Genomic DNA, 10,444 nt, shown 5'->3' with positions numbered 1-10,444 from the left:
AAATAAAGTACATGTAGTTTTTAGTACAAGAAGATAACACCACCCTGGGGGCAGGCAGAGTGCCTCTGACCGTCTTGCTGAGCAGACCTTGGCTGGACGGGAGAAATAATTTTATAGATAAGAAACAATAAACAACCTTGAGGCCGAGAACAGAAGAGCTCTGACTCCTTCCATTGCCAGGCTGGGAAAAGAGGCTTTCTAAAGGATCTCAGGGTCACTGTGAGCAGCTAGAGTCCTGAGAGGACACAGCCCACCCCACCTGTGCTGCACAGCCAGGAGGTGTCCCAGGTCACACCTGCCCTGTGCCATCCCTGCTGCTGCTCTGGCCTTGGCTGTGCCACCACTTGGGTCCCTCCCAAACTGAAGCAATTCCCAGTGTTTTCTCAGCATTTCTCCTACCCACAAAGTGCTGTGGTTCCTCTTTCCCTTCCCTTTTGAGGCCAACCCAGTGACAAGCTCTGCTGCCGCAGAGAGGGCAGCGGGTGGGCTTTGCCTCGTGCAAATCCTCGTTCCCAAACTGCAGCCAGAAACACTTCAGAGCAGAGAGGGGGACAGAGGAAAGAGCTGCAGCTCCCAGCAGCTGCTCCTGCAGCTCCTGGACACGCAGGAGCTGCTCCCAGCCCGTGCCATGGAGGGAAAGGCAGACAATCAGCAGAGCGTGGTGAAGCTGGTGGCTGCATTTGAAGAGCACTGGTAAGGCAGGAGGGCTCTGGGTGCTCAGGGTGTGTTAGGGCTCCACATGGAGTGGGTTTAGGAAGGAAGAAACCCACTGTGGAGGTGGTTTGGAGCCTGTGGAGGAGCTGACAAGGTGATTTGCAATTCTTCACAACTCACGTCTGCCTCAGTGTCTTCCTCCTGCTGTGGGTCATGAGCAGAATCTGAAAACCTCAGTGGTGTGTGAGTGGTTCTGCCTGGCTCAGGGTTAGGCTGTGGCAGCCCATTCCCCCACAGCCAGCATCTTCCCACTCAGCCTGGCTGGTGCATCCTGCTGCTGCTGCTGTGGAAAGGAATTGTGGTTTGCAAATATGTAGGCAGGGGTTGTCACTGGGAATTTACTGCCTGGGTGTCTGGGAGGGTCCCAGCCTCAGACTGTCCAGTTGTTTGCAGAGATGTGGCTCCTATGAAAGGAAACAGAAAGCATTATGGTAAGGGAGAGAGAGAATTCCTTTCATAAAACAGCTCCTTCCTTTGGAAGTTTGGAAGCTCTTTCCTTTGGAGTGTGAGCTGGGACCCTCAGACAGCGTGTGCTGGGGTCTGAGCGAGGGGATCTGCCCTAGCTCTGGTGTAAAAGTAATTCTGAGGCTTCAGGTGAGTTATTTCTCACTTTCTCTGTCTGATGCATCAAAATATGGAATCCTGCCATTCCTTGTACCCGTGAGATGCTCTCAGTGAGCCTTGGAGGGGCTGGGTGGTTGGGCAGGTGAGTTTTGCAACAAGTCATGAAGATGCTCAGGCATGAGATTTCCTTTCATTCCAGGAACTCCTGCATCTCTGCTGTGTGCTTTCCCCAGGCTTTGGGGTTGTCCCCATGACCCCCCAGTGATGTTGTGTTGGAACCACTGCAGTGTTTGATCTGCCCCCATGTCACTGCTGCAGTGTGTTTGTTGTTTGCCGTGGAGTGAGAGTTTGATTTAGAGGAAATAAAAGTAACTTGAGACTTTCAGAGGAAGCTGGGGAACCTGGGAATGAGCAGAGCATTTTGGAACAGACAATGGTTGGGCCTAAGTCAGCATAAATAGAAAGAGAGAAGTTCCCTGTTGGGTCTCAGCTGTGGCTTCAGGCTGATACAGGTTTGGGAGGCAGCAGGAGAGATGGGAAAAGCCTCTTTGTCTCTGAAGGGTTGTGCCAGCCCCTCTGGATAGGAGGGGATTTGTGCATGGCTGTGGATGCACTCCCGAGCTCACACACAACCTGAGCATGGGATGGAGCTGGCATCCTCTTCAGATGAGTCTCTGCCCCTCAAGCCACTTCCTATCCTTAGCTTTGCAGTTTGATGTCCAAATTCTTCATGTCTTTCCCATCCCATCCATCCCACTCCTGTCTGCAGGCCAACAGTGGACGTCTTTCCAGTTTCTGCCCAGAGCAGTTTCCTGCAGTGACCAGCTCTTGGATGACAGACAAGTCACTTGCTGTCACCTTCATGGCCTGGCTTCTCCCTCATGCCTGCTCTGGACCTGCTCTCATTGTCTTTGCCAGAAAAGGGAAGAGAGAACACCACCAAAAACAACCTGTCTGCAAAACCACCCACACATGGCCTGCTCTTGGCTCAACACTCTTGGCTATTGGGCTTCTCCCTGCTTTTCTCTGTGGTGGCAGCAGGCAGAAATCCAGAGCTGTGGGTGGGATAAACAGCAGGATCCTGCTTTTCTACAGCAGGAGAGGGACTGGGCACAGCAGCAAGGGGCTCTGGGAGAAGAGAAGCTGGATCTTGACCCCGTGGAGGATGCTGAAGATTTGCACTGCAGGGCTGGAGTGGAGCAGAGCAGTGTCAGCACTGGGCAGCTGCTGCTCTTGTTCCTTTTGGTGTCTTTGAGCTGGACCTGGGGGCTGTGCTGGGGGCATGGCTGAGCTGATCACATCCCTTTGCAGCAGGGACAGCACATCTGCCCAGAGGGACAAGCAGGCAGGCAGGCAGCCCCAGCAGCTTCCAGCATTCCCTGCCAGCCAGAGCCACTCCCTGACCAGAAAAGAGGATGAGGAGGCTCAGCAAGGTCAGCGGGGACTCAGCTTCAAATGCCTCCGTTCTCTGCGATGCAGAATCCGTGAGGACGACTGGAGGAGGCCACGGGGCCCAGGCCTGGAACCTGGCAACCAGGTGAGCTCCAGAGGTTGGTGGGTGCCCACACTCAGGCAGGGCTGGCTCAGGTCTCATCTCTGCCCATGAGACTGAACCCTGCTCCCCATGCAGGAACCAGAGGAAAAGAAAATCGCCCTGGAGCTGCTGGAGACAGAGCAGGCTTATGTCAACCGCCTCCACCTCCTTGACCAGGTGAACTGGGGAGTGGAGGGACCAGTGCAAGGGGGTTTTGGAGGGACTGAAGCTGTAAAAATGAGAAACATGTGGGCTGCTGGTCTTTACAGCCAGAGATTGGGTCAGGCCTTTGCCTTTTCTACACCCCACACCTTTGGGAAGCACCCTGGTCCCAGCAAAGCCTTCAAGCCCCCTCTCCTCTTGGAGTTTGTGATTTTCCTCCTGTACAGTCAGGCCTTTCACTGGGTGATGTGCCAGTCTCAGAGAGGGAATGGGATCCTCAAGCATCTCCCTGTCCCTTTTTGTTCACCTTTATTTCTTCCAGGTGTTCTATACAGAGCTGATGAAAGAAGCCAAAACTGGGAAGACGGTCCCAGAGGAGGTGGTGAAGATGATCTTTTCCAACATCTCCTCCATCTACCAGTTCCATGCTGAGTTCTTCCTGCCAGAGCTGCAGAAGCGCATGGAGGATTGGTGAGCTGCAGGAGGGGAGGGCAGCACACCTGGGTGGCTTGGCCACAATGGGAGACCAGCACTGAGTTCAGGTTCCCACCAGGACCAGAGCTCAGCCTGTTTTGCTCCAAGTGTCTTGTGCTGGAAAACACTTCCTTAAAATGCTCAGATCAGAATAGGGAAAGTTGAGTGACATCTCAGGAGGTTTGAGGGTGTGCCTGGGTATGAACAGCCCAGGCTGGCTGCGAGGTGGGGACATTCCTGTTCTGGAGAGCAGGAAACAGTGTGGGGATATAGCAGCCTGCAGCAGGGAAAACCTCAGTCCTCCACCGTGGTCCTTCAGTTCATCCCTCACTGTCTGTGTGTCCTGAGGAAGCTGCTGGTCTGTGGTTCCCTCCTGCAGGAACCGCAACCCCCGCATTGGGGATGTCATCCAGAAGCTTGCACCCTTCCTCAAGATGTATGGGGAGTACGTGAAGAACTTCGACAAGGCCGTGGAGCTCATCACTGCCTGGTCAGAGAAATCACCCCCCTTCCAGGAGCTCATTGCTGACATCCAGGTAAGGGCAGGGCAGGGGAATCGCAGCAGAGCTCCCAAAATCTCCAGGGAATGGGGAAACAACAGAGGGTGGGAGCTGCCTTGGTCACTGTTGCTCTCTCCGTGCCTGCCGTCCCTGCCCAGAAGAGGAAGGTCTGTGCTAACCTGACGCTGCAGCACCACATGCTGGAGCCTGTGCAGAGGATCCCGCGCTACGAGCTCCTCCTGAAGGATTACGTCCGGAAACTCCCGCCCCAGTCCCCCGACAGGGGCGATGCCGAGAGTAAGGGCTCTGCCTCTCCACGGTGGGTTTGTGGGGAAATAACCACCCCTGGTGTTGTACATGGGCACCAGAAAACCTGGATTCACTCACCAGCTGCCCTGTGCCTTTGGATAAACCTCTCAGTCTGATCCTTTTCTAGCGGGGAGAGGGATTAATCTTCCTTTTCAGGGGCTGGGGAGGGGAAGGGTGATGTGTCAGGTGTCCACAGTATCCCCTAAGGAGATCTGGAGCAGCTGGGGGAGCTTTCAGACCCCTGTGGATAACGCAGTTCCCAGTCCTGCTGGGATGGAGGGATACAGGAGCGGGCTGTCTGTCCCTCCATGTGCAGTCCAGCTGTATCCAGACTCCTGCACAGCATTTCAGGGCCACTTTGGTTGTGTTCATGGAAGGGCAGCAGCTGCTACTCATGTGCATCCATGAGGGACAGAGCTAGAAGCTTCCTCCCACAGCTCCAGAGCAGGTGTTTCACCTCCTGTCTCTTCTCATTGCAGAGGCCCTGGAGATGATTTTTATGGTGGCCAAGCACTCCAATGCAGCTATTGCCGAGATGGTGAGGCCCTGTCCTAGCTGGAAATGCTTTGCAGCTCACTGCACAGTCTCCCTGAAGGGCACAAGAGCCCCGTGGGTTCAGCTGTGGAGCTTAGACCCTGCTCTTAATGCCCAACCTCACCACCCCAAGCCTGGGGAAGTCACATCTGTAGCATCAGCTGGGGTGTGACCAGCTGGTCAAGGCTGGGAGCTGCTCCCAAAGACCAGTCTGGGCTGGGAGAGCTGTGCTGCCTCTCCCAGTACTCAGCAACAGGCTGGGAGGTGGGCATGGAGGGGACCCAGGTGCGACAGGGTTGTGGCTGCTCAGCCTCCCACAAGAACTGTGGCCTCCTGTGCCTCCCCCAGGAACGGCTGCAGAACCTCTGGGTGGTCTATCAGAGGCTGGGCCTCGAGGATGACATCGTGGATCCCTCCAATGAGCTGATCAAGGAGGGGCCAATCCAAAAAATCTCTACCCGCAACAACAGCACGTCGGAGAAGTACCTGTTCCTGGTGGGAGCTGGGTGCCTGGGGCAGGGAGCAGATGAGATGGGAGTGGGGAGAGGGGCAGCACAGGGGGGTTTGACCCAAGTCAGTGCAGGGCACCCTGTGCAGGGCACAGTTGGGAATCTGCTGGTCCCTGGGCGTGGCAGCCCTGGGAGATGCTTCACCTTTGCAGGGTGGCAGAAACAGACAAGTTTTAGGTGGGATTCTTCCCAAGGACCAGCTCAGCTCTGGGAAGTGTAGGACTCCAGACCCCAGGGAAACCCACAGCTCAGAGCAGGCAGTGCTTGGCCCCAACCCTCCCTCTTCTCCCCTCCCAGTTCAACAACATGCTGCTCTACTGCGTGCCCAAGGTCATCCAGGTGGGCGCCGAGTTCCAGGTCCACCTGCGCATGGATGTGGGGGGCATGAAGGTCAGACAGACACCTTGTCTTTGTGCTTCCCCCAGCTCCTGCCTGCTCCAAAAGCCTCTGCTCTGGGGTGTGGCTGCTGCCCGAATTTCCTCGGGAGGGAGGGAGGAGCTGGAGCCGGGGAGGGCTTTGTGAGTGGGGTTGGTACTCTGATCCTGGGAAATGCCAGTGAAATCTTGTGGGATCTGAGGGGCTGAAGGGCTTGTGCCAGAGGGACATCCCTGTGCCCCATGTCATGGAGAAAGATTCAGGGCTGCTGGAAGTGGGTTCAGCTCCACATCCTTCCTCTGGTCTCCCCCAGGTGCGGGAGCTGAAGGACTCTGAGTTCCCTCACACCTTCCTGGTGTCGGGAAAGCAGCGGACGCTGGAGCTCCAAGCCAGGTAAGGGGAAGGGTGACATCATGCAGACCCTCAGGGAGGAGGGACAACAGCTCATCCAGGTCCTTTTTGTACCCAGGTCTGAGGAGGAGATGAACGACTGGATCAAGGTACCACCGAGTGCTGGGAGAGGGAGCACATCCCCCCATCCCAGCTGGATGCCCTGGGTCAGGGGACCCCCAGTGCCCCTCCAGCCCTGCCTTCCCCTCTAGGCCTTCCAAGATGCCATTGACAGGAAGGAGAAGAGGAGTGAGACCTTTAAGACAGCAGTCCATGGACTGGAGACAGACACCCCTGCACTGAAGGTAACCCTCCTGCTCTCCCTGGGAGAACGCACCTTGCTGTGCCTCAGTTTCCCAAGCTAAACCGACCTGGGGGGAGGCTGAGGACACCCAGACTATGGTCTCCCACCCCCAGACAGAGGAGCTGGGCCGCCGAGCCCCACAGTGGGTGAGGGACAATCTGGTGACCATGTGCATGCGCTGCAGGGAGCCCTTCAACGCCATCACCCGCCGGAGGCACCACTGCCGAGCCTGTGGATACGTGAGTGCCCCCCTCCCTCCCTCCCTCCCTCCTGGCCTGCTCAGCTGGCTGCTGGGCCAGGAGTGCACCTCTCCTACACCTTGTACCCCTTTCCTAGGCTTGGGGCTGCTCCTGCCCCTCAGCTCCTCGTGGAGCTGTCGCTGTGTCCCCTAGCCCTGCCCCAGTGTCACCAGTGTCCCCGTCTGTGGCTGCAGGTGGTGTGTGCTCGCTGCTCTGACTACAAGGCCGAGCTGCAGTACGATGGGAACCGCCCCAACCGCGTCTGCCAGGAGTGCTTCATCTTCCTGACCGGCCACACGGTGCTCGAGGACCGCGAGGGGAAGCACAAAGGCATCCTGGAGGTGAGTCCACCCCCTCTGCCATCTGAGCGCTGCCACCCACCCCGGTCTCCAGCCTCGCTGTCCCAGCCTGGCCCTGCAGCCGCAGCAGGAGGGGTGGGAGTCACTCCCGCGGCAGTCAGAAGGTGCATGAGTAGATCTCCCTCCCTTGTGCTCCAAGCCTTGGGACCAAGCAGCCAGGGCTCCCTTCACCACAGGATGTCAGCAGCACCGTCACAGCCAGGACAGCCCCTCACCTGCCCCTGCTTTGGGGGTTTCCTGGAGTGGGCAGGGAATTCCCCCGGAAATCTCTCAGCTCAGTGCCCTTTCTACCATCTGCAGTGAGCATTGAGGGATTTGTTGGTTATTTTGGCAGAAAGGAGCTGCAGAGGTATCAAGCAGGAGTTTGCTCTGCAGCTCCCTGCAGCTGCTGGACAAGAACGGCAAGGGGAGCACGCGGGGCTGGTTCGTGATCCCACAGGATGATCCCCTCGTGCTCTACATCTATGCAGCCCCCCAGGTGAGGCCGGCTCGAATGCATCCCCAGGAGACATCCCGGTGTGCCCAAGGGAGATCCCATCCCGCTGTGCCCAAGGGACATCCTGCCGTGCCCATCCCCTGCCTCCCATCACTGTCTCTGTTCTTGGCAGGACGTCCGAGCCCACACCTCCATCCCCCTGCTGGGCTACCAGGTGCGGGACATGCCCCAGAGCGAGTCCCGGCACCTCTTCCAGCTGGTGCAGTCCCGGCAGGTGTTCACCTTCGTGGCCGACACTGAGGAGCTGAAACAGCGCTGGATGAAGGCCATGGCACGTTCTGCTGCGGGGATCACGCACCCGGAGGAGGAGGAGGATGCAGATGAAGCAGAATGAAGCCATTCCCACCCCTGCGCTGCCTGAGGGGGGGTCACACCTCCCCTGCCTGCTCCCACTGCTGGCTTTGGGCAGACCCCCGACATCGCTGCGTTCTGATTTTCCATCGTGACAGGGGCAAGATGGGGACGTGTTTGCCAGCACATGGACAAGCTGGATCCCCTTTCGCTCCCTGCTCGCTCTCCGCGCTGGACAGAGCCGCTGGCAGCGGCGGGAGAGGGGGATTCGGGGAGCGGGGATTTGGGGAGCGGGGATTTGGGGGAACGGGGAATTTGGGGGAGCGGGGATTTGGGGAGCGGGGATTTGGGGGAGCGGGGATTTGGGGGAGCGGGGGATTTGGGGGAGCGGGGCATTTGGGGGAGCGGGGCATTTGGGGGAGCGGGGGATTTGGGGGAGCGGGGGATTTGGGGGAGCGGGTTCATTTGGGGAGCGGGGGATTTGGGGGAACGCGAATTGGGGGAGCGGGGATTTGGGGAACAGGGGATTTGGGGTAGCGGGAATTTGGGGAGCAGGCATTTGGTGGAGTGGGCTTTTGGGGGAGCGGGCATTTGGGGGAGCCCGCGCCCCGCAGACCCCGGCGCGGTGCGGTGCCACCGGCGGCCACGCGAGGGCAGCAGCGCCCCGTCCTTCGGCCGCCGGGCGGGGATGCCCGAGCCGGGCGAGCCCCCGGGACTGGGGCTGCTCGGATAAACCCCGCCTGCCGCCCCTCTCTGCGCTCCGTGCAGCCTTCCTTGGGCGTCTGGGTTACAGAGAGAGCCGTGGGATTGTCCTCGTGGCTCCGCGTTGTCGTATATGTTACAAATATATCAGGGATCCAGCTTGTAGCTCAGCCTCACAGCACAGGGACGCCAGTGCTGGATTCAGGATGTCCCTTTTCCAGTTTGTCACCACTCCTGGCCTGACACTGCAGTCCCGTGGTGTGGGGGTACCCTTAATCACAGACAGCCCTCACCTGCCTCACTGAGCCAGCCCACACTCCTGCCCATCCCAGACTTCCCCTGCACTCTCCTGCCACAAGCACCTTCCACCCTTGTACCTCCCTCAGTTACATTTCCAGGGGGAAAACACTCTGGGACAACGTTGTGTCCAACAGGTGATGCTGGGGAGACACGGGGGATCCCCCTCTCCACCATCAGCATAACAAACACCCCTGTTCATTTCAGTCAGTGCTTTAGGCTGCAGCCCCACAATTTTCTCTCTGTGTCCTCTTTCGCTCCCCAAAAATGTTGCCCAGGCAGAAGTTGCCACTTCTGAGCCTGCCAGGGGCCTCATGCCCAGAGCTGGAGGAGCCAACCATCCCTGGCAGGCAGGGCTTGCTGCCTGGACCATGCAGCAGCTCCAGCAGGGCAGCCTTGGGCTGTGCAGGCTGAACAGATCCCTGCAGACTGGGAAGGGAGGTGGAGCAGGGTACTGCAAATGGGAGCAACACCTGGGGAAAGGATGGGGGGTGAAGGTGAACCGCAGCTGTCACCGCTCTGGGGGGCTTTGGAGAGACAGGAAAAAGCTGTGAGCAATGTCCTTCCTCAGTCTACTCTGCTCATGCTGGGAAAGGGAAAACGGTGGTGGCTTTGTCTCCTCCAACTCAAGAGATCCTGTCAAGGAAGGGGAGAGGAGGTGCTGGATGTCAGGGTGAGAGCTCTGCCCCTCAGGGTGCCACCTGAGCCCAGATGCAAACAGCACAAGCAGGGCTTTCCAGAGACACCCCAAAACAGCCCTCACCTCCCAGTGCCACCCCGTGGGAAGGGGAAACCCCTGCCAGCAGCCCTGGCAAAGCTGGGGAGCGCAGGGCGCTGCGGGAGGAAAGAGTGAGCAAGGGGAAGCCCGCGGGGCTGGAAGGTTCTGCCTGGTGGCCCTTCCACCTCGGCTGTGTCACCGCTGTGTCAGCGAGGAACAAAACAAGCCCCGAGCAGGGAGCTGCCCTCAGCTCAGCTCATGAATGACCTAAGAATAAATTTCCTGTTTACCCAGTGAGGAATCGCTCCCGGGGCAGAGGGCACCTGGGGCTATTTTTACCAGCTCCTGCTCTCCTCCCTCCTGACCCCCAGCACCCTCGGGACCACTGCAGCACCCACGAGTGCCTTGGAAGGGGGCTGCCACAGAGAAGAGGTGGCCCAGGGAGGGAGGGAGTGGCAGGGCACCAGGGCAGGCCATGGGTGTGGCTTTGGCATTGTGCCACCTTCAAAGAGAGGGAGACAGCATCACTGCCCTGAGCATCCCCAAACAGGAGGGTGGGAGACCAAACTTTAAGGGGTTTGCATAATTCCCCCACCCAAAAAAAAAAGAAAAAAAAAGATTTTTACAGGTGCAGAGAATACACTGATGAATTTTCCCTGCCTGTCCTGTCTCAATCCCCAGGCAGTGCCACAGCAGTGGTCCAGCAGAGCAGTTTGGCCTCCCGCCCCCAGAACAGAAAGTGAAACCCCCGTGCAGAAGCCACAGTTTCCTATTCTCGAGAATGGGGAAGGCTCAGAGGCCATTTACTGGCATCCCCCCCGCGGGCCCCCCCACGCCTCTTCCCGTAAGCACTGACCAAAATACCCTGTGAAACCCACAGGGCCTGTGCTGGGCTGGGACACCCAGCACAGAGAGCACCCAGCCTGGGCCCAGGGGAACCTGTGTCCCTGAGCTGCTGCCCTGCAGAGGCTCC

General features: G+C 58.4%; 1 protein-coding gene across 1 annotated transcript; it reads left to right on the top strand.

Moving 5' to 3' along the window:
- The first annotated feature begins 622 nt into the window (after positions 1–622).
- FGD2 (FYVE, RhoGEF and PH domain containing 2) lies at positions 623–7,869 on the top strand. The gene is made up of 16 exons (XM_084220718.1): positions 623–693; positions 2,590–2,815; positions 2,909–2,989; positions 3,297–3,445; positions 3,828–3,984; positions 4,107–4,245; positions 4,737–4,795; positions 5,140–5,286; positions 5,598–5,690; positions 5,989–6,068; positions 6,145–6,175; positions 6,278–6,370; positions 6,483–6,608; positions 6,803–6,949; positions 7,302–7,445; positions 7,576–7,869. The coding sequence occupies exons 1-16, from the start codon at positions 629–631 to the stop codon at positions 7,795–7,797; spliced, it is 1,959 nt and encodes a 652-aa protein (XP_084076844.1). The 5' UTR covers positions 623–628; the 3' UTR covers positions 7,798–7,869.
- Positions 7,870–10,444: the final 2,575 nt, after the last annotated feature.

Source organism: Fringilla coelebs (assembly GCF_963513975.1).
Source record: "Fringilla coelebs genome assembly, chromosome: 23".
Lineage (NCBI taxonomy): Eukaryota > Metazoa > Chordata > Aves > Passeriformes > Fringillidae > Fringilla > Fringilla coelebs.
The sequence above is the reverse complement of the archived record's forward strand: the minus strand, read 5'-3'. Positions and strand labels throughout refer to the sequence as shown.

What these genes read in the sequence shown, in the direction of transcription:
- FGD2 (XM_084220718.1), top strand. Translation starts at nt 629, where the DNA reads ATGGAGGGAAAGGCAGACAATCAGCAGAGCGTGGTGAAGCTGGTGGCT. An exon ending in CGACAGGGGCGATGCCGAGA is followed by an intron (nt 4,246 to 4,736) that starts GTAAGGGCTCTG and finishes TTCTCATTGCAG; the next exon opens with AGGCCCTGGAGATGATTTTT. An exon ending in CAGACACCCCTGCACTGAAG is followed by an intron (nt 6,371 to 6,482) that starts GTAACCCTCCTG and finishes TCCCACCCCCAG; the next exon opens with ACAGAGGAGCTGGGCCGCCG.